This window comes from Phycodurus eques, chromosome 16 (genome assembly GCF_024500275.1).
Source record: "Phycodurus eques isolate BA_2022a chromosome 16, UOR_Pequ_1.1, whole genome shotgun sequence".
Lineage (NCBI taxonomy): Eukaryota > Metazoa > Chordata > Actinopteri > Syngnathiformes > Syngnathidae > Phycodurus > Phycodurus eques.
Window position 1 is genome coordinate 16768720 of NC_084540.1, and position 27363 is coordinate 16796082.

The 27363-nt window shown below is 42.0% G+C and overlaps 1 protein-coding gene and 1 long non-coding RNA gene across 2 annotated transcripts in view; one reads left to right on the top strand and one right to left on the bottom strand.

The window, feature by feature from the left end:
- Nucleotides 1-523: 523 nt before the first annotated feature.
- Nucleotides 524-27363, top strand: part of vat1 (vesicle amine transport 1) — a 36657-nt gene continuing 9817 nt past the window's right edge. The window contains exons 1-2 of the mRNA XM_061699958.1: nucleotides 524-1148; nucleotides 10792-10999. Coding sequence (XP_061555942.1) covers nucleotides 711-1148; nucleotides 10792-10999 — 646 coding nt within the window. The 5' untranslated portion in view covers nucleotides 524-710. The remainder of the gene's footprint in view (nucleotides 1149-10791; nucleotides 11000-27363) is intronic.
- Nucleotides 7834-12798, bottom strand: LOC133414536 (uncharacterized). Its single transcript, XR_009770042.1, has 3 exons — nucleotides 12601-12798; nucleotides 11487-11566; nucleotides 7834-7987 (listed from the first exon to the last, which is right to left on the bottom strand). It is a non-coding gene; the product is annotated as an uncharacterized LOC133414536 (long non-coding RNA).

The window sequence follows — 27363 nt, forward strand, 5'->3', positions numbered from 1 at the left end:
CTATTTAGTTCATTGAAGACTATAAATTGTTCAAGGTGTGAATGCATCATTGCTTTATGTACCCTGCGAAGTGAACATGGAGAAAAATCTAGTTGCAGTTCCCCACTTTAACAGCTAGGGGAGGGGGGGAAAAAATTTGAATAAAAATCACTCTTAACACACCCCACACCACATCTAGAGATATCCAACAAGCTGGCCTTAAAGGGGCTTCTCCAAACTATGCCATAAAGTCAGAAGCATCCATTTGTCCACCATGTCTGGCCAAGACTGTCACTCATTACTTTTGCAGAGTAATAAATGCTGTCCATCTAAACCGAGCATTCAGACAGAAATGCGGCATCTCAACAGAATGTGCCCCAAAGTGGCATTTTTCTGCAGGCCGTGTGCCCACTAAAACGGTTTACAGATGAACGTTCAAGCCCCTCCCAATTGCAACCCCAAATCCACCCAATCACACACGCGGGCATCTGCGGATTTCATCAACTCTCCGTGTTTTCCAGTCTACCCCGGTCTCGTCCCACTCACTCTCACTGCCTGAGCCCGGCGTTGACGGCCACCACTCCTCTCCACCGCTCAGCACACTTTGCCGTTTTTGTTTTTGAGTGGTTGCTGCAAGAAAAAAACTCGGTTTGATTTTGCAAACCCAGTCCACGTCCACGCACGTCTTTGAAAACAATCACTGACTTACCTTCCAAAGCTTCTTTGCAAACATGTCTGGAGAAGACGCACCTGTTCAGGAGCAGAACGCCGTGGATCAGAAGCAGGACTCCAAACCCACCGAGGAGCCCAAGACCGAGTCGGAGCCCGCGGCCGCCGTAGCTACCGACGCGTCGGCGGCTGCAGCGGACGCAGCTCCCCCGGCGTCGGCGACCACCGAGAAGGTCCCGGAGGAAGAGGCGTTCACGTACCGCGCCCTGGTGCTCACCGGCTACGGCGGCTACGACAAAGTCAAGCTGCAAGTGAAGAAGGGCAAGCCGTCCCTGAAGGCGGCCGAGGTCCAGGTGCGAGTCAAGGCGTGCGGGCTCAACTTCGCCGACCTGATGGCGCGCCAGGGGCTTTACGACCGGCTGCCGTCCCCGCCGGTCAGCCCGGGCATGGAGTGCTCCGGGTTGGTGGAGGCTGTCGGGGAGGAGGTGACGGACAGAAAGGTAAGCACAAACGCATCGATTCCACCTTTGCAAATACTTGAATCGATCGTGGAAGTGAATGGAATGCTACACAGCTTGATAGTGCACGCTGAAGATTTTTTTTAGATGGGCGTGTCCGGCTGCTAGGTGCAGCACATTTGGATGATTTTCATGAATAATGCATTGACCATGTGCAACTCTGTCCTCATAAATACAACTGAAAATGGAAACTAATGACTTAAAAAAATACAATTGGTGGTGTGTTAAAGTCCGTTCTTGACGGCGGGGGAATTGGCTAGACACTAGACACTTGTTGTTCCACACGGTGCAATCCGATGGAAGCGTCGGTGAGCTGGATGCTCTGAATTACAACAGAATTCGGTCGAATGCTTAACGAAATGAATGCCCCAATTTGCCTACAATGGAGATGGGAAAACGGGCGTCCCACCCACGCCGCGACATTCACGCACTGCCCCTGCATGCTGTCACTTAGCCTTCGCGTAACTTTTAGCAGACGTGACGCGAGCCCAATAAAGTTGTCTTGTTCGGAGAATTCCAAATGCCAACAAACCCGTTTATTTTAAGTAGAATTTATATTTTTGAGCTGTATTTCTTTTTTTGGGGGGGCGGGGGTTGGGGTGGAGGAAGAGACCTGCGTCAATAAACAAGGGATTTCAGGGACATAACCGGAAGTTAGGTTATGCTCCCTTCAAAATAATAGCCGCGTGTCAAGCGAATTGAGCGACAAGCTATTAATTTGTGGCCAAATATACATGATTCAGCACGTAAAAGGCATAAATGGCACCTTTATATGCATCTGACGTCGAAAGGGCTAAAAAAAAAAAAAGAATGCACGTGGCGTTTTATTTTGTAGACACTCGAGACGGGGGTGCGGTGGTTCGAACGACTGCCTTGACAGCGATGGGACAGGAGCGGTGACGCACTGAGAAGGTGAAGCAGAAAAGAGCCCCACCTCGCCCTTGTTTTATTTACGAACACTCCACTATTCGACCATAATGGCAAAACACGAGCTTATTTCAATGGAAGTTGTCATTTGACAGACGAGGCCCTGTTCAATCCCTGCATCCATGTTGTGCAAATGCCTTCTTTATATATGTCTTTGAATGAGGGGGAAAAAGCCTCATTTGTAGTGTTGAGCCATCACAGAACATTGGCCTAATTATTTTGAGAGGCTGAGAGCTGGCTGATGAAGAACAACTGGGGCGTGGTTAACCCATGCAGTCGCACAATGCTAATAAGACGCTATACTGTAGTGGACATAATGACGTTACTGTAACAGTACATGTTCAATCTTTTAGTCATGGAGCTGCTGTCATTTTGTATTTAAAACCGAAAGGTTATTAGTGGAGCTCAACACTGTGTGCCTGCCTTCAAGAAAAGTGTATTTTCTGCTTTACTGTGGTGTAGAACCCAATCAGACCATTTTAGGATGTATTATCTATTTTTCAATGTATATAAGCCTCTGTCAGCAGTATGTGTGCTTAAGTGTAGTTCCGATTCACCTAACAATGCCTTTAATTGTAGCATATGCTGGCACCGTGCTTTAGGTGCCTGTAAACATAAATATTTTTCTCATCTTAAAAGATTAGCGGCCTGTTACGGACCCTACGCATGAAGGTAGAAAATCAGGCATATGCTGTGCCAATGTTTCCCGACTGTTGCTGAAGGGACCGGCGGCGGGAGTGTTGTAGAATGTAGAATGGTGATGTCGTCAATAAAAATATTTGAGTATGATAGAGGTTAATAAGCATGGGAAAGATTTACTAAGTGTGGGACTGGGGAGATTCATACTGCTTTACAAGACATGGCCGCCACTTTGCAGATTTCACCTTTTGGTCCAGAAGCTAACTCCCATGATAAACAAGGGATCACTGTATTACCACTTTGGGTCTACTTGGACCTTAAACCTTTTGTTAGCTCTAGTTTAACCCAAGCAGCTGGCCTATTTAAAGCTGAACGTAGCTCTGTTAGCAGTGTTGTTAGCAACATGTTAAGAGCACTTTTTGTTAGCTATATTGTTGACTGATGTTATCCAGAACTGAAACTTGGCCCGTAAACGTAGCATGTTAGCTTCAATAGCTTCTCTTAGCCACATGTTTAGCATTGTGTGTGTGTTTAACCTGAACAGCTTTAACGCAAACATAGGTCTGTTAGTGTTTTACAGTGTTGTTAGCCACGTTTTAAGTACATTTGTTAGACTGTTATTTTAGGAAGATGGCATATATCTGCAACGGAAACAGGTGTTACTCACTGTCTAAAGGGACACAAAGCATGATAAGTCACACACTCAATGGCATCATCATCATCTGTTTTAGTCAATTAAACCACAAAGTAAACAGGGTACAAATAAGCCGTCAATGACTCATTTGGTTTTTTTTTTTTTCATCAGGGCTTTTGTTGTTGTTGTTTTTTTTTTTTTTTTTTTTTTTTTTTTTTGCATAATATTAACGGCAATACCCTCATTGATATTTTAAGTCAACAGTCCGGTTGGGCGTTGTTGGCTCATCTGACGTAAAGGATGGGGGGGAGTTGGGGGAGCAATCCTGGCGACTAATTGGATTACTATTGGTGACGGGTCAGCCGGACACCGTGGTAGGACCGGAAACCTTTTGAGTGTGTGAAATACCCCATAGGCTCTTTCCACATTGTCCGTCAAGTAGATTGGATTTAAAGGTCAAAATGCAAACAACACGGCTTGTCATCGCCTACGCCCTCGCTTATAGAATTAAGAGGCAATCTCGCTAATGGAAAGAAATCTATGAGATGTTTTGGAACCTTGGAGGAGAAAATGTTGCTGACCCCCAAAGGCGAAAAGCGGAGCTTGGTCGGGTCTGAGCAGCTCTTTTTTTTTTTTTCTTCCCGTTTCTTCTTGAGGTTTGTGGTGGTTTTGATTTTGGGTCCCCATGGGAACTTTCACAACGCTAACCGCATGTTAGAAAGACTTTCTGACAGCGAGCCTTTGAGGCAGGATGCAATTGAAAACATGCTGTTGTGAAAGCATAACAGAATGCAACAGCCGCTTTAGGGAAACGCGTAATAAACGGTTCTCCAAACTGGGTGTTTTAACTCAAACTTGCTATGAGTATTCGTACAGTGAGTCCTTCACTATTCGCAGGAGCTGGGGATCAAGCCCAGACACAAAAAGCAAAAATTGGCGAGTGATGGATACCCACTAACAATATTTGGAATTGCCTTTCCAGTATTAATATTTTAAACCCTAAATATATACCCCAAGCTATGATCCCAAATCACTTTAATATCTTTTCATACTCATCTTACAACATCCCCCTTAAAATATAAATGGCATACAGGTTTGATTTTGAAGAATGCATGAGAAGTGCAACGACGCTGTGGTGCATGTCTCCCCTTCACAACTTGTAGAAATACTTATTACTACTTTCCGATTAGCCGTTTTATTCAGTTTTTGTTGGAGTGATATGTAGATAGATATTTTCAAATACATATACAACAAAGGACACCGTCTTTAGTTGGTCACTGACTGTACCTTACACTGAGTTGGTAGCCGATACCAGCAGATCAGATTTTGAACTTGCACCGCTACCTCCAGCGATCTGGACCTTTTTACCACCCTGCTTTCTCCATCGTCAAGCCTACAAGGAGCCTTGCCTGCCTGTCAGACCGCTACTGGAATTTTCCATCACGCTTCTGTACACCGTCAAGCAGGCCGGCTGTCAGCTGGTGGTCAACGCTAGCCGCTAACAAGAAGTGCTAGATGTCCTTTAATGTTGCCTACGGCAAGATGGGTAGCTATGCTATGCTAGGTGCTGTAGCTACATTAAGCTAGGTAGTGGGTAGTTAGCTTGCAGGATTACAAAAAAAGGTACATTTCTACAAAGCTTTATGACCAGGTGAAATGTATATAGTGAAAAGGAAACCAATAAAATTTGGTAAAAATCTGTTTGTTTTTGTGTGGTTACAACAGAACTATTACTTACGTAATTCTTGGTGAAACATGAAGTAGATCGCTAACGAACAAACAAAAACAGTGTTCGTTCCTAGGCCCGCCTCAAAGTTCAGTGGTAGGGTCTTGTCCAACTTTTCTGAACATTGGAACATACAGAGGGACAAATAATTTTGTGTTTGACAGAACCGTTAAGACCCTGCCCAATATTAGAAATGTTATGGTCCTGTCATCTTGCTCCAAAGAAGTGGCATACAAACAAAAACAAATATCACATGGAAAGATTTTTTTTCCACTTTTCTTTGAGGAATTTGTTTTCTCTGTTTTCCTTTAGACAGAATTGTCTCGCCCATCTGCCCAATAGCAAAAGTGGTGGTATGCTCATCCTTCCTCAACCAGGACATAACTTGCTATGTAATACAAAAAAAAAGAAATATATATATATATATGCTTCCATCTTATTGCACTGTGTGGAACAACAAGTGTCTAGCCAATTTTCCCTGTGTGCAAGTCAAGAATGGACTTTAACACACCACCAATTGTATTTTTAGGTCATTATTGTCCCTTTTCAGTTGTATTTATGAGGACATAGTTGCACTTAGTCAATGCAAAAAACATATGACACACATATTTTTCACTTCAGTTAGAGGAATGTAATTACATTTGACAGTTTCCTCAATGCCAAATGGAAAAATGTATGGTCCGCCATTGTGTGTCATCGTCCAAGAACCAGGAAGTAATATAAGCAGACAGACAAACAAATCTGTATACTTTCCACTAAACTACACTTTTGCCACCTTGGTGAAGGTTTACTGTTATGTCCTTCTTCATTTTTATTGAATGATTTGGCGCCTTCACTGCGTCGCAACGCTGTGACACCGGTATCGCTCGGAATTTAGTCTTCCAAACTGAACTCAACTGTCTCATACCACTTGATGGAAATGCGGCTTAATAATTAGTGACTGGTGCGCAGTCTCATGCTGAGGTTATGTATCCGAGTCCAGTCCAGTGTGGGCTCAGCGCTGATCGCCTGCTAAAGTAATAGAAAAAGTGTTTGACATCAGCAAAAAAAGAACCAAAGCGCCACTCGTACTGATGTATGAGGAGATGTTGAATTCAAATTCCTTTTTACTTTGCAGAAGGTGATGAATGCGGCACTCTTCTCTTAGCTGCTTATTTGTTTTTCTACTTCTTGTATTGTTTTTCACCAAGTAACACTAAAAAGTGTCCTGTTGGTTTGACTTTGAAGACGAGTCACCCAGAATGACCTAAGAAGGAGCCTTTTTTTGGAATAGTGTGACAGTGAGCAAGCAAGGAAAGAGGGGGAGGAGGCAGGAAGGGTGGGCGGGTGGGGGGGGGGGGGAAGAAATCACAAATCACATCGAAACTCTTGTGACGGCGCGCATCAGCACTTTTTATTCTCCTTTTTTTTTTTTCCATCCACACGCTGAGCCCTTTGCGAGTATTGGTCGGATCTAACCCATATGTTCTCAATTACCCTTGGCTCGCATTGTCATTCTGGTATTTCCTCCAGCCCCCCGTTTTATCTAAATCCTCATTCTTTCGCATATAGACCCCTCCATTCCCCCCCCCCCCCCGCTTGTCATTTACTTTATCCCTGCTCAGCTTTCTCCATGTCCTCTCCTCATCGTTTTGATTTTGCATAATCCGTACATAAGTGAAGTGTAATGGCGCTTTATACACATAATCAAATCAGTCAAGTGCAAAAGAGCGGCACATAGGGGTTCCTCGTAGCGGCTGTTGCTGCTGCGTGCAAGCAGGGCGTGGCCCCTCATTGTTGCATCTTATGATGCAGCACAAGAACACCTTGGCTACCACCGCATGGAGGGACCTCGCCATCAGTAACATTAATATGAGCCTTGCAGCGAATGAATCGAATTTTTGTGGTGGTCCTCATCATGCCGGAAAAGTCAGTAGTTGTTTCAAGCAAGCACATCATGGTGACAAATGTATGCATTATCTCAGCAGTGCACCCTGGAAAGTAAAAATAAAAATCAGCCCCTGACACCAGTTCAACCGCGCCACATGAGATTGGCTGGACATGTCTATCACAACAGGATGCATGAAAAAGTCAAAAACACCCAGGCCTGAAATTTAACAGGAAGTCGTCCATTATGGTTTGAAGCAGGCATTTTGCCTATGCCATCCAACTGGGAAGCGCATGGTGTCCAGGTTTGAAGAAGTTTGTGCAACCCTCTGTTCATAGCTGCTCACCTTCATTAATTACATTTAATTTCACACATATAAGACACATTATACACTTTCTGCATTATTGTACGTCCCCTCATCTCCTGCCCCTGTTGCAACATTTCTTTTTTTAAATGATGACCATCACTATTGCTCATGTTACTACTAATGCTACCATACTACTGTGGTTTATACACCAATCAATCGAAGGTTGATTCCAACAAGAAGTTAACAATGTGTCAACAGAAGTGGGAAAAGGAAAAAAATCCAAACCAAATTTCAAACCTGGCTTCATGTGGCCTTGGGCAAAAATCCTTGTTTTTCTGCTTAGCTCATCAACCTACAAAGCCGCTGACCTGCATAACCGCCCCAAATTGAATCACCATTTTATTAGTCAGTCAGGGAATGCGGCTAACTGGATGCGTCTTTGCTGACCACGAAAGTGACTTCGCAGAAATGTGCTTGTATAGGTATGTGCTTGTGTGTCTGTTTTGCAAGTGTCACAAGGTTGTCTCACTTGGACTTGAGTGCTCCTCACATGCTTTACGTGGGCACAGAAGAAGAAGTGCTGAAATTTCTGCGTGAGTCATGTCGCTCTCCCGTAAATGCCGTCACCGCCGCCACCGCTGCCACCTCTGTCTTGCATTGTTCTCGCAAGTGAAGACGGCATGCCTGATGCGTTCAATCACCCCCGCCAGAGTCAGCATGACTAACAAAGGAATGAAAAAGGAAAAGCGTCATTTGTAAAGCCAAGGAAGAAAGAGGAGAGCTGTCTCTAATTGGAGCCGATAGACAGAAAGACGCATGGGTCCCTCCGGACCCTAAGAGGGGGGCGAGCGGAGCCGGTTCGTTCCCAGGAGGAGTGCGCTTGTCTTATGCTCAGCCATGGGGAAGAATCTGGCAGGCCTGATGATGAGTGGAGGGAAGCCAGGGGGAGAAGATGGGCCCCCATTGTCCTGTCTGCTTGACAAGGAGGACGGGGTCTATTAGAACGAGACAGTCAGGGATTAAGAAATCGAAAGACATGAAGAGGGACGTACTCGAGAAGGGGGAAGGAAAACGTTCTAAAGTTGTTCTGGTGTCGGGAAGTGAAAGAGAAAGAAGGGAAGAGAAAAAGTGAGGATTGTGGGGAGGAGGAGGAGGAGGGAGAGTCTTTTATAAAAGGAGGAAAAAAACAGGAAGAGGGCTAGAAGGCCGCAGTTGTCTCTGTTTCCTGTGTCCCTCGAGCGGGCCTTCCTGATTGGACTGCGCGGTGGTGGCGCTGCGGGGACATTTACAGCAAAAGACTAGACTTGTTGTGCAGTCAGTGGAGGATCCTGCTTTGATAAGAACTCAATGAGAAGACAGTGTGCGGCGCACAAAGAGGAAGTGTACAGCAAACTGACACATTTACGCTATTATGCCCCAAAGACTTCATCAATTAACCATTCATTCTTCATCTTCATCTTTAGATACCCTAAAATGAGTTACAAAAATCAAATATACAGTGTAAAAGGGTACCTACCCAATGAAGAGAATGCAGGCAATGGGTAAGCGATATACAATACTTGGTATCCTACTTCAATTACAGGTTTAACTTATTTTTACTGTTGTAAGGATAGAATTATGTTATCCTGGATTGGATTATTTGGTCATCTAAAACTACTGTGAGACCAAATGACAAGAATGCGGGCATATAGGCAAGAGAGTTACAATACTCTTAGTCCTACTTCAACCTCAGGTTTCTTTTTTTTTTTTCTTTTTTTTATAGTTGTAAGAAAAGAAATATTGAAAAATATTACCAGATTATTTGTCCCTCAAAAAGATGGATGACGAGAAAGCATGAGAAAGTATTGTATGCTTCCAACTTTTTGGGAAAAGTATTCGGAAAAGCCTCGTTTTGTTCTACGTGTCGCGGAGGGGAACGCTTTGCTGGGCGACTTTGTGAACCTCCTTCCCTCAATGCCTTAAAGCGGGCACTGCCCGGTAATCTTGCAGCCTGGGTTTTTGAGGACGGTGGCAGCGCGTGTTCGAAGCCCAGGCTTGGTTGGACCGTGTAGGACAACCACTGTTCCATATGGTCAATAAAGGCATGCTTGGAGTTTGCTGTAGAACCTTTGGAATAGACCAAAGGGTCAAAAAGCCCCAGAACTGGCCTAGTGGAAAAAGATCCATGTCATCAAGCCAATGGATTGAGGATGCAAATATTTGCTCGTGAATGAGGAACCACTCTACATGCCTGAAGCGATCTATGGAACATTAAGACTTGGATGAATAAATGAACCTTGCATCTGCGTAATCATCAGTGAGCAACATGGATAGTTCAAAGAGACAGCAAGAGTTGCAAAAGAGCTGTCTGTTTTGCATTCTTTGCGCAGAGCAAAGCCTTCAAGGCCAGGCAGCTGATGCGCTGCATTTTTGCATGTCTGCCCTTGTTGTGACCAAAAAACACCCGCAGGGAAAGGATCCAGACCCTGTCAAAAAGGCTGCATAAACAAAGAAATTCATCAAACTTTTTTTTTTTTTTTTGTCGCATTGCACACAGGTATTAGCCTGACCCATGGCTCAATTCCCATCTTAAGGCTGACACTGCTTCATGCTTAATCAATAGTGAGTGTGGCACCTCGACACTGACGCGTTGCTGTGCCGATAAATAACTTTTTTGCAGTGCTTTTAATAGTCAAAACACGCTGCAATGTCAGCGGCGGTAAAGTTTGGCACCCGTCCTACCAATAGTGCTGATTGCATCTGAACCCACACAAGAATTATCTCCCCCTTCCTGGCAAAAATAAATAGGAATAGAAAATAGTGACTTAAACATGGCCCTGGTTAAACCTCAGGTATATAGACCACTGTTTACCAATCTTTATTGAGCCAAGGCACATATTTTGCATTACAAAATTCTCACGGCGTGCCACCGAACAAACATTTCACCAAAAAAATACTGTATATACAGCGAAGCCCTAGACCCGGTTCTCTATTCGTAAATTCAACTATTCATGTTTTTGTCTTTGGAACCCAAAGCTCTGGCTAATAATAATTGGTGTCATGTTATGCTGAAGTGATGCATCTTGACTGAGGGACTAACATCTTTGTATGTCAGGGAGGAGCTAAGTTTAGCCTGGATTGTAAATGGCAGTTACGGAGAGTCTGTGCATGTACATATCCACTCCAGGTGCATTTTCCAGTTCTTTTTTAGGGTAATGTTGTAAGATGCATTCAACTGATATTTTTGGGTGTGTTTTCGGATCAAAGTTGTTGGTAAATTTAGAGTTTAAACAAATTAATAAAGGTAATAAAGGTAACATCAGAATCAGAACCGTCTTTATTTGCCAAGTATGTCCAAAAACATTATTGGTGGGAGGGTACTCAATTACTCACGTTTGCTATTCGGGGCCGTGCTCAGTCGCTAATAAAAATATTCAGACGATCCATCCACCAAATTGGTTCATCTTTCACAGCATACCTCTGATGACACTGTTTTTTTTTTTTTTAATAGAGAATTACTGATTTCCCGCACTTGTTGTTTCCCAGGTGGGCGACAAGGTGATGGTGCTGAGTCGCTTCGGCCTGTGGCAGGATGTGGTGGCAGTGCCGGCCAACCACACCTTCCTCATGCCGGAGGGCATGAGCTTTGAGGAGGCCGCCGCCCTGCCGGTCAACTACATCACCGCTTACATGATGCTGTTTGACTTCGGTCACCTGCGACCCAACCAGAGCGTCCTCATCCACTCGGCTGCAGGTAACAATGATGCGTAATGTACATCACCCTCTTTGAAATGATTTAAAGCGCATGTATTATGATATATTTATTTTTTAAACCGAATTTAAAACGGTTCCAGGGTGTCCTAATAACATCTTTTAGACGCTTTCATCAAAATACTGCAAGGATCTTTTGCTATTTGCTGAAATTAGCCTGTTTTGAGGGAATGCTCCTGAGTCATACAAATGAGCCACTCGCCATACACCCTCCACTGCGAGGCCAATGCCACTTACTGCTTTCGTTACCATAACAACTAGCTATCGGGGCGACTACTTATTGACCCCATAAAGACCGTAAAAGCATGGCTTGCGTCATCACTAAGCCGCCAAATTAAACTTGTCAATTAGTGTGTGGATCCATGCATGTGGCACATGCAACACACACACCCTAACACAAATACTAGCAACTAACACCAGTACTAAGGTTAATCTGTGTATCCCAAAATATTAAATGCAACTCTGCTTACCTTTGGACTCTCAGATGATCATGTTTCAGATCGTGTAGTCCAGCCGTTGCTTGAAAGTGGCCGATGTTCACCCAGCCTAGCTGCCATGTCATGGGAGAAAAAAATTAAATGTGTGTGTGTGTGGGCGGAGGGGGCGGGGGGTATTATGTAAATTAGCCCTGCTGTTACACCACAAGCCAGCAAAATTGCGAATGGCTCGATCAGAGACACATTTTCAGAAATAGGCAGATAAAGTATTTACTTTGTTGCTTAATTGCACTCCAGAGACCCAGCAAATTGGGCAATATGCTGGAATTGTATAAAGGTCTCCAAACTTGACACAGGGGTTGGGTATGATAGATTCATCTATAAGGGTAATTCATACTTCTAAGGAATGTACTTGATTTGGAATATTAACATACCATTCTCAATTACTTGTTGACATTTGATAGTAATTTTGTGGATGTTACCCTGCGGAAAATATAAAGTTGTTTTTTTTCCCAATAAAATGGAAGAAAAACGAGAGAGAAAAATGCGTAACAGCAAAGCCTGAAGCGCTGAGCTAAACTATTTCACATTCAAATTTTTCAAGCCAACTGTAACAACATATGCTTCTGAAGATTATGAACCGTGTCGGCATGTGGTAGCAGTCTTGTGACAATTTCGCATTAACCTATAATTAAATACTTAATGGGAAACCTCACTCCATTCACTTTCCAAGACTTTTGCATTACTTAGCATCTTTAACATATTTTTGTTGAAAATGTTGGTCTCCCTGTTTTGATTTCTGTGGAAGGCAGTTTAGGCAGCAAACTAATCGGGTCGTCGAATAGTAAACTCTACTGTGCCTCCATTGAGACAAGATGTAGAATTTACACACCATAACCTCGTTGATAAAAATGCTCTAATTCACCAAATTCCATGCCTTCCATTAGGATCCCCCTCATGGAGGCTGAGTTGAGTGTGGGTTGGATTGGTGAGAAAAAGCTGGGGGGCTGGAGGAAGTATTCACACCTGTTTTGGGGTGTATTGCAGCAAGCCTGATGAGAACATTCGATTTTGCTGCTGCTTCAGGCAGCTGGAGAGCAGGAAAACGCATTAGTTAACCGTCTTTATAGAGTTTTCATCCTCTTACTGTGCTCAGGGAGTCCGAGCAGGATCCAGAGGCTTTAGGGACAGCGTGTGGGTGTACATGGAAGGAGAAGTGAGGTCGGAACTGAAACCGGAGCTGCGGTTCTGCCCAGGTGTACGCAGTTTAGAGTAGAAACCAATGCAACGTTGTTTCCTGGGAGATGAGCGATGGCCAACACCCCAAAAGTTTGCATGGAGCCGAAGTCTCGCAACCCTGGGAAAGCCATATTGGAATCAAGAGCGGTTTCACGACAAGGCGTTATGCGTTCACTGTCGGAACAATACCGTGGAAATGTGATTTTCTCATGCAGGGAGACTGGGAGACAGGATATCTAGGAGGCAGTTTCTCAGGACTGGCCGCCAGCTGTCATTACATACAGTACATCATCGATGTAAAGTGGAATCTCTTAAGCCAGCTAAATTTCAGGGGGAAAAGGCTGATAAAATTGCGAAAACGACATGAGAGCTCAGTATATGTTGCAAGAGTTCATTTAAAAAAATATTGCGACACTCAACCTTACTGTTACCTGATTTGTATATAAAGTGAAGACTTTTGTTTTTACATCTCAATTGAACAGCGCTCAACTTATTTCTACACTTGCATGTCAATTGAGACTAAAGGGGAAGTTTTTAGTGTAACTGATAGCAAGATTTGAACGTAGCCTCACTTCACTCATCCCTCGCCCTCTCAAATCTCCCACCAAAGCCAAACATTCATGGACATCGTTAACTGGTTTGCTGACTTAAGGCATGCGATTACTAAAGTGCATTGGCTTGATGAATAGTCACAGAGAGAACACATATCCAGCTTCAACAAAATAGCAGTACTGGCAATACTAAGCTACCATTAACACTGTAAACAAGAAACGGCTGCTATGTTGGTAGCATGACCTATTTGTAACTGAGTGTTAGGATAACACTAAATGTTAGCGGTTTGAATTATAATGATTATTATTTTGTTGGATGGACGATCAATTAAAAATCATAAAAAAAAGGTGATTATCATACCTGTCGAGCAGGAATGTTGCTAATTACGCCTCGCATCTGAATCCTCTTTGCGGCTTTGTCTTGTCTCTGTCTAATTCTTTCTTTTTAGCATTGCTGTTTCTCTCTTCTGCTGCTGTTTTTAGTCTTATGCCCAAATGTTGGCAAACAAGGGATGGCATTAGTTTTATTTTCCGAAGGTGGATATTCTGCAATAGTTTCAGCAAAGCTCCTGAAGCCCGAAAGTAACAGGTCAGTGCAAGGCTAGGAGTGTGCCCACGGTTGCACGAGAAATGATCGACACCTCGCCAGTTTTTCCCCAAGCGCATTGGTTTCTTGCAAATCAAATTAGAGGCACAGAATAAGACTAGAGAGGGTGGATTTTCTTTCACAGATTATTTTACTCATGTAGTGTTAACAGTTTTTTGTTTTTTTTTTTACTTGCAAACTCATCTTTAAATGTTTTGTCTCAAACGAACAGTGGTTCTTTTTACCGATGCGTGACAGTTAAGTGTTAAAACCAGATGTTTTATTATTTTTACATCGGAAATTAACAGTGCTTAGTTTCTTTTAAGACTTATGTGATTGTAAGGACTGGTTATTTTAGTGCTTTTGTGTCTCAAATTAACAGTGTCTAACTTCGTCAGTGTCCAAAGCTATGTTATGTCGTAATCGACAGGATAAAATCAATAATTTGTTGCAGCAGTGCGCACTACTACTAGTACTTCTTGTAGTGTGAGAGCCACATTGCAGTGGGCTCACATGGTGCCTCAGGCTGCGGGTGATTTCACCATCTGAGCCTGTCAAAAATGGTTCCCGATGTTGTGTGATTAGAGAGATTAAAGGTATCGGCGGTGACGTGACATGCAGCGCCGCCAACAGAGCGAGGCTTTTCTTTTTCATGTTTGCAATATCACCAAGGATATTACACCCTAGGTTTCATATAGTTTATTGAATGTATTCTATCCCATGGGTATGGTGGCAATAATGTAAACTCACGCTGTGCTGCACTGATATGTATAATTGTAGGGCTAAGATATTGGGTCAATAAACAAGAATTTCCCCATGAATAATCTATCATTGCAATGAGGGGTACCTGTTTAGTGACAGGGACTGACTATTTTTAACAGCTCTCAACATGATGCAGTAATGTGACATCAGTGGAAGCAATGGTCTTATTTTACGCTCTTATTTGATATAAAAAGTGTGTTACATGACAATGTGGAACACCTCCGTTCCCGCCGACAGTTAAAGTGCCCCCTTCAGCTCAAAGATACTTTCATCAGAAATACTCACATTTTGATGTCACCATTCCAAGAGCCTTGTATATATTTTGCATCGCCAATGCCATTCGGACAATTTGCGTCCGGGTCGCCTCACAAGCCATCCGGTGACTGACTGCGTGTGCGAAGTGGAAGCAGACAAATAAACAGCGGCGACGTGCCTGCACAAATCTGCATTCCTGCCCTATCAGCTTAGGTGGTGCCAGGATGCAAAATAATGAAGTCACGGTAATACACACGGACTCACAATGCAACACAGAGGTCACAAAACTGAACCCCCACCCATTCCGACGTTGAGATTTATGATCGGCACGACTATTCTAAGCGACGTTCCATAAACATTAAACACACAAAACAGCTTGACAGACTGCACAAATGTACTGTACATGTAAATTGTTATAAATACTCTATGTACACACTTTCACCGTGAAGCTTAAGCTTAAAATGATAACCATGTGCAGCTAATAATTCAACAGTATGTTTATTATTGTGGTTTTATAGTTTTTGTGGGCTACAGCTGTGCTGGATTATGCCAGTCATAGAGGCCACAGAGTAGGCTATTAGCATTCACATTACTAGCGTTCACCTAAAACGCTTTAGCTCAAGATATGAGTGTTAGCATTTTAGCATTAGCATTGCTAGTGTTCACCTAAAACTCTCTAGTTCAAGATATGCTGTGTTTGTAGCCATTGAGTGTTAACATTTCCTCATTAGCATTACTTGTGTTCACCTAAAACTGTAATTAGTGCCTGAAGAACATTAGTTCCAGATATTGTATTACGTTTGGAGCCAATGTGTGTTTGCATTTTAGCATTCCGAGCGTTTGCCTAAAACTGTACCTAGCTTTTGCTTTGAGTGTTTACGTCAAGATATGCTATGATTGTAGCCATTCAGTGTTACCATTTTAGTATTCACTTAAAACTAGAATTAGCTTCTGCAGAGTGTTATGTTATTTGTAGCCACTGAGCATTAACATTTTATCCTTATAGCATAACTAGCGCTCTCCTTAAAAAATTTTTTTTTTTTAAATAAGAAAAAAAAAACCTTTAGCTTCTGTGGAGGGTTTCCTTCAATATGTGACATAAATGTGTAATTTGATTACTTCATGCATCACGCCATAATCTAAACTATGATAAAAATGCAGACAATGATTATTTAGACATGTTTGAAAGGAAACGTAACAGATTAACAAAGGTTGACAATTATGGGCACCATCTGCTACGATGCCGCTTTGCTGCTAACGTTATCTTAATTTTAAACAAGTCAGGGAAGGACTACCTCTTTAAATATTGACAATATGAGCGTGGTTTTTGTTTATTGTTGTAATTCCAAAGGTTCCATCCATCCATCCAATTGTAATTCCAAAGGTTGTGCCAAGTGTTTGGAGCACTTGGAGTGGGATGCTAGAGTGCATGCCAGAAGCAGCAGTCATGTTGCAGCATGTTGTGCTGCTCAGTGAAGCAATGTTTTCTGCTGGGGATGCTAATGCTAATGGTACTTTGTACAAATAAAACTAAATAAAAAGGCCAACTCGCATTTTGCCAAGCCATACCGGAGAACCGCAGGCTAGCCAGTCACAGAAAAGAGGCTCGGATTTTTACATAGGCTATGAAAATCTTTGCCCATCATTAACCCAAAGGTTTACCCACCCCTGCGCTTTAGCAATCTTAGCCAGTGAAGCTAAAGAGGCTAATTCCAGGTTCTGACATTTTCTTTATGGCCCCATTTCCTTTTGGTAGCCAGCTTTACACGAACAGCACAAATTAATATACGATTCTTCCAAAATGTCACTTTCTTCAAAAAGCTCAGTGAACTTTTCCCCGTCCAATGAGCCCCTAAAGCACCTCGTCGGGCTCGAGAAAGAGTAAACTGTCCTCAGCTGCCTCTCTCATGGCCCTACCACTAATGCTGTCCTCTTTATTTGCCAAACAATAGCTTGTTGTATTTCCTGCCGCCGTGCCTCTCTTCCCCGCCGTAGCGCACATCTGCATCCTCCTCCACTCCCCCGACACGACCTCCGCCGTATCCGTCGTTGGTGAAACGTGCGCTCGCTAACCCTCTTGTGTCACCCTCCCCCCACCCCCCGAGGGAAATTGGGTGTGGACAGGTCTGCTGACATTTGGATACGTCTTTGCGAGGGCCGTCCACTGTGACCGGCCTTTCCTCTTTGACCTCTCTCTGAACCGGGGGTCAGTATTTGTGAACGTTTTTCCTGGCATCCACTGCAGCACCACACCCACACTACACATTCCTGCATACAGTCCAAGGATGATGTTACACCACTTTGGTTTTGTGTGAGGAGTCCCGTGACAGACAAACACTAGCATATGTTATCAATCTGCACCAGTTGTAAAACAGTCTAGTTCTGGCACTAGTATACAGCATCTTTATGCTAGAGTGGATGATAGTCAGAATCATCGTTACCGTCCAACTATGTAAAAATACACAAGGAATTTGTCTCCAGTAGTTGGAGTCACACTAGTACTATAGCAAGAAAGAACCTATAAGAAAATACACATTTAGGACATACACAAATGTACAAAATGTCGAGGGAAAAGTGGGGTGCACACTTGTCTGATTGGATTAGTGGTTATGGGGGTTAAGGTTAGGGGTTCGGTGTTAGTATTAGTCATTAGAGAGGGATAGGATTATGGGGTTAGGGAGAGTTTGGCATTTAGTAACGGTTATGGTTCGGGATTTGGGGAAGGTCAAGGGTTAGGGATTAGGATTGAGGGTTAAAGACAGGTAGGGAGGTTTAGGGTCACCTTTAATCGGTTTCACCTTTTGGTGTAGTTAATGTACACAGGTGTGAACACGGCAAACCAACTCTGGTACCAAATCAACCGCTTTGCTGGAAATGTGTTATCAAGATCAATATGTAGAGCGGGACACGTACACATGCACACACGCACCCCCCTCCCCACACACACAACCACACACACACACAACAGGCCTGTGTTCCACTCGTGAATGACTGTAGGTTTTTGTTTTCTGTCTCCAAAAATCGCCAAACTTGTTGTTTTTGCAGTTGCTCTGTCTCTTGTGTAGTTTTATACATTTCTAGACAAACCGATTTTAGTAATAGATTGTACTCCACAGCTCTGGAAGTAGTCAAGCTGCCAGTCATTTTCACTTTGTTGCTGCATCTCATCTGGAAACCAATATACTGTATTGCTAAATGACTTTTTTGGGGCTATTTTATAACCACTTCTTGCTTTCGGTATGTGTAACTGTGTATACAAGCCAGGGTGATGACTGGCAGTTTTCACATTATGCCACAGTTATAGGCATACAGTACATTTTTGTGTAAAAACGTTTTCTCTTTTTACATACGAGGCCATTTTTTGTGCAAATGAATTTTTTTTTAAAGAAAGGAAGTGAGCAGTGTCCTGTTTGGAGTAGGAGAGCATTGTCATGTTAGAACACCTTTAAAAAAAGTGCCTGCTTTTACCAGAAATTTTGTTTTGTACGAAAAGACTGCCGATTTCGTAGACTTGCGAGACAAGTGCGGTCCCCCCCCCCAATAATATATGTTTTACATTTTTCTTTTTGCTCCATGTGGGAACTTGTAGGAACCTATCCCCCCCACCCCCACCACCCCCAAAAAAAAAAATCAGGTGCCAATTTTTTTAAAATTCATTGTTTTTGTTTTTTTTCTTCAATGCAATTGAGTGTGTTTATGACCTCAGGCAGGCCCCAGGCATCCTAGTTTTCGGTTGGCAGATGATGGAACTGAGGAATGATGACTCTTTTTTTTTTTTTTTTTTTTTACAAATTAATTTGCTTTCAACCTTTTATGTGTTGTATTCTTCCAGCACACATGCTGTTTTTCCTCATCCATTATTTACCAGTTAATGTCATTCACGTGGATAAGCTTCTTGAGAGCTTGTTAAAAGCCTCGGTGCGACTATCTGCAAGGCCGGGCTAATTCGCTGTGACCACCGAGCAAAGCTGGGAGCCGGTCGGGGGAGGGTCGTTGAACCGTCAGCGCACTCGTTGGGCCTGGCCCGGCATGGCCGCCGGCGCATCAGCTTCACTGATAAGCCAAGGGAAACCAGGGCGACATGTGAACTAACGCTCCAGTCATGCTGGCACTCTCATGCCTGCAGTCTTTAAAACCCCCAAAACCAACCACCCAAACACACCCGTCTAGCCTCATTTTTATCACTACACACACTGGCAGGTGTTTCTGATGTGTTAAGAGGACACCTGTGTGTGTGTGTGTGTTTCAATAATACACATAATTTTAACTGTTACAGCTTCATTCTTGGGCGGAGATGGAGGAAACCCTCAAAATGCCTGAAAGACACTGTAATAAAATGCATACCAGGCCACTAGGTGGTAATGTAACTTTAATCACCCAAATGATAAATGATCTTTTAAAAGAACTGTCCTGTTTGCAAATATTTACATCAGTGATTTTAACTGTTTCTTTTTATTGATCATAACAGGGAAGGTGAGGTTATTTGCCAAAAAACGAACTCGCGGTTGTTAGAAAACTGCAGTTGTCACGTTTACGTTCAAACGTTAGCCGCGGCAGCCATCGTGAATAATAGGGAGATTACATAGGGAGATGATAGGGAGATTACAAGCGGTTGATGTTAAGGGGGTTAGCGTAACAGGGTTGAGGTTGGGTATAAAACGGGGCAAGGGGCTGGGATTAGAGATGGTTAGGGTTGTGAGTTAGTTTTGGGGTTTGAGGTTGGGGATAGGGGGTCGGGGTTAGTTTGGGCATCCCTTAACGATAGTGTAAATTTAAGTTGGCGTGGGCATGTTGGGGTGCATGCTGATTGCATTAGAAAGAAACGGCCGCAAGATCATCATCAATGTGTGTTTCTATAGGCAGGCACGTTCCCTCCATAAATAGTCATGCAGTTTTACAAACACGATAGTATGAATTAACGGCGTGACATTCCTTCCTCGGGAACTCTGCGGGCTGCCTGCTTTCACACACTCAAACTGGCTTCCTCCACACACTGCCTGCTGGGAATTCAGAGAGAGCGAAAAAGAGAGTGCGGCAGGGTGAAAGTTAATTTGCTCTCCATGCCTGGCCTGTGCAGCCCACCAAAATACCAAGATTACATAATGCAGAGTAATAGCAGTGCAAAGAGTGCACGTTGACAAACAAGCTCACGTCACCCTGGCATCTGAGTTGGGGCTGGAGAGAAAAAGACGAAGAGGGGAAATAAAAGGCTTTGTTGAAGTTGAAACGCGGCTCGTGTTGGTCGTCGAGAAATGCTTCCATTTTTTCTTTCGTCTCTTTTGTAGGCTGCCTCGAGCAAATGACGGGTTGTGAAAGTTCCTCCAGTAAACTTTGAAATAAATGCAGAGGAAGTGACACAACCAAAAAAGTCTGTCACGTCTCAACTTGAAAACATTTTCATTTAGACAGCAACAAGGACATACAGTGCAGTGGGCTGTTTATAGCATAAATAAATCTTTATATGAAAAAAAAACCCTTGGGTAGATTTATCGTCATATGTAGCCTGTGTTATTAAATTCAAATTTCTCTTTAAAAAACACACAGATAAGTATCACGCGATTTATTGTACAACTAGAATACTATTGCTTGCCAACTGTTGCTAGGCAGAATTTGTCTGGCACAATCATTTAAGGCGCATTAAATAATGAATGTGTATTTGTTGTTGTTGTTGTTCAGTCAATCCTTTTTAAAAAAAAAATCAATGATACACAGTTTATAACAAACAACACAAACACATGAAAGAAAATTAAACAAAAAATAAGGAATTAACATTTTACAAAAATGTAAAATATAATTTTAACCCCCAAAAAGTTTTACTAGTTTACAAAATGAAAAATAAAACAAAAATATGTGTATTTTTGTAGTCATTTTTAAAAATGTAAAATACAATTTTACCTTCGGAAAAAGTTTGTAAAATTTTAAGTCTGCGATCTTTGTAAAATGTTTAAAGATTTTAGACTAAACAATGCCAAAATCTTAGACTTACATTTGTATAAAAAATGTTAGATTTTAAATTTTACAAATGTTATCTAGAAATTAAAAAAAAAATAGACTTACAATTGTACAAAAGGTTTAATCTTAGTCTTACAAAAAAATGTAACTTGTAAAACATGTAAGTTGAAAGACTTTCAACTTGGCAAAAACATACAATTATAGCTCTACCCAAAAAAATAAAAAACATTTTACTTTTTTTGTGTAAAAAAATTGAAATAGAATTGTACAAATCATAAAATTATGGCAAAAATACATCCAATATAATTGTTTTTATTTAATACATTATATCTTTATTGGGTAGAAAAGAACGATAAGCATAAATATACTGGACCATTGACTATTTAGAGTAGTTAAAATATCTGCGTTAATAGATTCATTATATTTTCTTTTTCAAAAGATTTTACATTTTGAACATCATCATGCATTAGTTTGCGGTGCTTTAAATGATATCAAGCGCAAGATGCTGGGGACCCCGATGCCTCACATGGCAAAGAAAAGGGAGATAATGGCAATGAGTCCAAGTTAGACAGAAAGCATTTAATATAAATGAAGACATTGTGGGTTTTAATCAGGATGATGCTGAGATGTCACCTTATCTCATTGTCGTGTTCCTACAAATCCGACAAGCATTTTATCGCAATGTGCACTGTTGTCGGGTTCCGACAATGACAACAGTGCTCGTAGTGTCATGGCGGATTCCTCTGTGTTTTTGTCTGAAATTACTCATTGGATGGAACTATGTCAGAATTGGGTGAGAGACAAAAAACCCTGCTGTGAGTGAGGGGAAAAACAAACTAAATGGGCGGGTGTCTTGTCAAGGGACAACAAATGTAAACTTTTCAATTTGATTTCAAGAGAATCAATGTGATTAGGAGCAGGAATTTGCTTAGGATGACATGTCCGCTTTAGCAGTGGATCGTTGGTCGTATTAGGGTTTGAGTTAGGATTTTAGGGTGTTAGAGTTAGTGGCTTCAGGTGAAGGTTTTGATTTAGGGTTTGGAATAGTTTAGGGGGTAGGGTAAAAGGAGCGGAGAAGTGAGTTTGGGGTTACGTTGGGTAAGTGCGTCCCGGGGCTGGTGCTCTTATTCCACTGCAAAACCGAAAAACCGCGATCCATAAGGGGATATTGTGCCATGCAGAGCGTAATGAATGGCCATCCCCAATCTCAGGACATAACACAGAAGCACTGGTGGTTAGTGAATTAAATGTTCCAATCACAAGAAGTGCTTGTAAAACCAAACAATATGCAATAAAGTCATCCTAATAAATCATTTAAACGAAGTGCAACAAATTAAAAAATGCACACAGTTGGAGTCAAGGATAAGAGGTAAGATAGGTTTAGAAGGGGAGGAAGGGCAAGGTTAGCACAACAAGGTTAGTACAACATAGAATAATAACATAATTAAATGGAATGTAAAGCATTAAGAGGTTTGTGCGTCATGATTTAATGCGGTAATCCAATTCAAGGTGCTGCTCCTTCTGGTGTGCCTCTCCTGGCTACAGCGAGACAGTACTGTATAATACAGTCATGCAGATACAAACGAAGAATAGGCTTCTTCTACCACTACTATTCAGTAATTGCAGTAATATTTGTCATTTTTCATAGAGGATGAACAATATAGGCTTGTGAGTATTGTTTAATTATGTCTACATGTGTTCTAACAGTTGTTTTCAAATATCTGTTGCCTGAAGGGTTGTAAAACCACGACTATCGATGCTAACCGTTAGCATGAACCGTTAGCATGTCAATGGCATTTTCAATATGTTCTTAAGGCACCATCGTTTGGTTGTTTTAAATACACAGTGTATAATTTTCTTTGTTTTATTAGTTTGACAGTAAACCTCCAGTGAGAGTGGCATTAAACCTCTTAAAGGCTATTTTTTTGATGGATTGTTCACTATTGCCACAGTGCTGCTTATTGTGCAGCGAGTTGAATCGAGTTTACCGCTACCGTACAGCGCTCGGATCTCAAATTTGTGCTCGTAAGTCAAAGAGAAAAATCATCCGATTGACGGCCGTATCGCGAAAAATCATATCATCGTATCTCGAGGCACCATTGTATTATGTTAATAAGTGGAAGTGGGCGGTCAGAGATTAGGGATGAGGTTAGTGGTGGTCCCAGGGAATTAGGGTTCAGGTTAGGTTTAGGATTTGAGTTATCGTTAGTGCTAGAGTTTAGGGCTTGAGTTAGGGATTTGGGTTTGGAGGGTTAGTGTTAGAGGGCTAGGGTGTTGGGGTTAGGGTTAGTGTGTTAACGTTAGGGATTAGCAAACCAGGTGATTTTTGGATCAGACCGAGTGACGACTCCATGGATCAAACGAAGCGTTCATGTTTGGAGCGGCCGCATACTTGCCCAGATTAAACTCTGTGATCAGCGCACATGTGCGTGAGTGTGAGCGAAGCCAGTTAAAAGCGCACGAGAAGGCTCCTGGCGAGGATCCCAGGTCTTGTGACGCACTGTCAGGAGTTTTCTTCAAGAGGTGGACTGCGGTTGAAAGGGGGGCCTGGGCGACAGGTACCTTCTTGGTGTTCCGCTGACTGGAAGCTCGTGTTTATGAGTCCCAACGCTGTACAAAGTTATCTGATGGCTTGACATGCGCTTGTTTTGTTCAGCTGTCGGCCAAGTGCTGATTTAACGTCTGCACGGAAGTTCACGTTTTGTTTTGCGCCATTGTGTAGCGAATGTGTTTATGCACAATTTATAGCAGCAGCAGCAGCAGCAGCAGTGGAGTCGTATAAAGATATGATGAATTCTTTGCAACAGTCGCCATAATTCGTTTGCTTGCGTGAAACATAATTGATCTCGTACCCTAAATCCGCTACATTCGGTTTTCCTGTAATGTTTTTCTTACAGGCCCCATTATTGGTAACTTAACTCAACTCAAAATAGCTGTCACGCACCTCAGTAAAAGCCAATAAAACCATGAAATCTCTCCCAGCCAATCATAACACAACGGCCATAATAAAATTTGATTTAAAAAAATAGATACATAAATTACTGGTACATTAATATTATAAATGTGATAATGTTAATAAAAATACTGAGACAATACTTTTTGTACTAAACATATCTATTATATAATGTTTTTTTTTTTATTTTATGGGGTTGCATTAAAAAATAATTTATAAATAATTTTGGTCAGATTTCTTTAAAAAAAAAAAAGTGTTCATTATACATATTAAAATAAATCTGTTGCTTAAAAGGTTATAACATTGCCACAGCTGCTATTAGCACGTTAAGGGTGTTTCCCACTTGGGCATTAAGCTAGCAGACTAAAAGGCTAAACTGTGTGGTTGTTTTAAATACACATGTAATTCTCCTTGTTTTCTGTTTAGTTTGACAGTAAACGTTATCTGGGAGTGGCAGTAAACTGCTTGAAGTGTGTTTTTTGAAGAATTGTCCACTAATCCTATCTGCCAAACTGCTGCTTGTTGTGGAGTTGAGTTCACTGCCACCACAGAGAGCTTAATTGTATCTCAAGTTTGCGCTTGCAAGTCAAAGCAAAAAAAATCGACCGAACGACAGCTCGTATCTTGAAAAACTTATACGTCAAGCCATTCGTATCATTGTACACCACTGTATTTGTATTTTATTTTTGAATACATAACCTCCCAAAAATGGTTAAAGTACATTTTACTCATGAAAATTTGCATTTGACCTCAAGGGTCAGTTCTTGGACCCCTCCTGTTCAGCCTGTATATGCTACCCTTGGGTCAAATTCTTCAGAACATTAATTTTGACTATCATAGCTATGCAGATGACACAGTTATATCTAGCAGTGTCTCCAGATGACTACAGTTCAATTGAGGTGTTGTGTCACTGTCTAAAACAGATAAATATCTGCATGAGCCAAATTTTTCTTCAATAAAACAACTAAAAAACTGACGACATTGTTTTTGGCAGTAAGGAAAAGAGGATTGCTGTTAGTAAATACCTGGAGTCACTCTCTTTAAAAACCAAAGACCAAGTACGAAAAATTGGTGTTCTGATAGATTCCGTCCTGACTTTCAACGGTCCTATCAAATCAATTACTAAAACTGCCTTCTACCATCTGAAGAACATATCCAGAGTGAAGGCTTGTACGTGTCAAGCAGACCAGGAGAAGCTCATCCATGCTTTTATCTCAAGTAGACTTGACTATTGTAATGGTCTTCTGACTAGACTCCCTAAAAAGAGCATTAAACAGCTGCAGCTCATTCAGAATGCTGCGGCTCAGGTTCTGTCCAGAAGAAAAAGGTCTGAGCATATTACTCTAATTCTAAAGTCTTTACACTGGCTTCCAGTCAGCTTTAGAATAGATTTTAAAGTTCTACTACTGGTCTATAAATCGCTAAAATTTAGGTCCTGAATACATGAATGAAATGCTAATGGGATATAAAAACCCAGTAGCGCTCTGAGATCGACAGACTCAGTTCAAATAGTGGAGCACAGAGTCCAAAGCAAACATGGTGAAGCAGCATTTAGCTATTATGCTGAACACAAATGGAATAAGTTGCCAAGAGAAGGGACGTCAGCCGCAAGTGTGCGTGTTTTTAAATCCAGGTTAAAAACTCTTCTTTTTTTTCCCATCCTTTTTAGAGCATTTCCACTTTTAAATTATATTTCTTGCACTGTACGCTGTTTTAATTGTATTTTTATTTAATTTGTATTTTCTCTTTGTTTTATGTTTCTAAGCTGTTTTTTTTCTTTGTTTTTAAATGCTTTTAATCATGTAAAGCACATTGAGTTACCTTGTGTATGAAATGCGCTATATGAATAAATTTGCTTTGCTTATTTCTGCTTTTAATATGGGCCTTATAAAGGGGTTTTCATTGACTGAAAACACCAAGGAAAAAATATTACTATTCACCATTCATGTCTTTAATGCAGCCCTATGGGGGGCACAAGAGCGGAGGTAGAAGCACGCAGTGTCTAATGAACCTCCTTCATCTGAAGGAGGTTACCGACTGTAAGGTAGTGGTAGGGGAGAGTGTGGCTAGACAGCATAGGATGGTGGTGTGTAAAATGACTCTGGTGGTGGGGAGGAAGATTAGGAAGACAAAGGCAGAGCAGAGAACCATGTGGTGGAAGCTGAGACAGGACGAGTGTTGTGCAGCTTTTCGGGAAGAGGTGAGACAGACTCTCGGTGGACAGGAGGAGCTTCCAAAAGACTGGACCACTGCAGCCAAGGTGGTCAGAGAGACAGGCAGGAGAGTACTTGGTGTATCTTCTGGCAGGAAAGGAGAAATAGTCCGGAGGAAAAATAGTGAGTATATTGATAGAAGGATGATGAGGATGGAGCTGCTAGGCAAGAGGGCTAGAGGAAGACCAAAGAGAAGGTTGATGGATGTCGTGAGGGAAGACATGAGGGCAGTTGGTGTTCGAGAGGAGGATGCAGGAGATAGGCTTACATGGAAAAGGATGACGCGCTGTGGCGACCCCTAAAGGGACAAGCCCAAAGGAAAAGAAGAACATTCATGTCTTTTTGTCTTTGTAGCTCACATGAGGATGTATCAGAAATAAATATATCAATTTTCCTGTAGCCTCTGGGTGTATATAGCTCGTGCGTGTGTCTGTGTGTTAATTTACCGTCATGGTTTGTATAAACATCACTGCACAATGCCCGCATATGCTGACAGTCTTTTTTTCAACGAACAAGGTTTGTGGCTTCACATGAAACAAAATGTCTCCTTTTGCTCACTCGTTGCCGGCAATTTGGCACGTGTTTCCCTGGCAACGCCATTTTTGGGGGGGCGGTGGGGGTTTGCTCACCACTGAGAACAAGAGTGGAACCATTATGCCGCTCTTATGCAGCAGTTTTTATAGCAACAACTCTCCCACCACTGATAGGAGTCAGTCGGTGGTCATGCTGAGAGATCATTGTAGAATCCCAAGAGTTCAAGCTTGAATCGAGGGCTGACTTTCAATAGATTCCAGCGAAGGAGCTGCTCTGCTACGCGCAGAACCCTGACCCAGAATCAGGTCTTACTTCCTTGGCCCCTGCCTACCACCTCTCCAAAACGTTTGTGGAATTTTAGATGACCATTTTACGAATAAAGAAAATATTCCAAAAATAGTTTTCATTCAAAAATATTGTGATTTACCTTATATACTGAATAATGTAGCTATATACTGTTTATAATTGTAATTTATTTAAAGATTAATTTAAAATAATTGTGAAAAATGTTAATAAGAGCTGTAGAAAAGTTACACGCAAAACATACAAACAAAATTATTTTTTAAAAATAAAGGTAAAAAAGAAGTTATCTACAAATAGATGAGATTTAGTTAATTAGAAAATAATTATTTGTATACATTTTCCAAACAGCGGCACGGTGGACGACTGGTTAGAGCGTCAGCCTCACAGTTCTGAGGACCCGGGTTCAATCCCCGGCCCCGCCTGTGTGGAGTTTGCATGTTCTCCCCGTGCCTGCGTGGGTTTTCTCCGGGCACTCCGGTTTCCTCCCACATCCCAAAAAACATGCATAAATTGGAGAGTCTAAATTACCCGTAGGTGTGACTGTGAGTGCGAATGGTTGTCT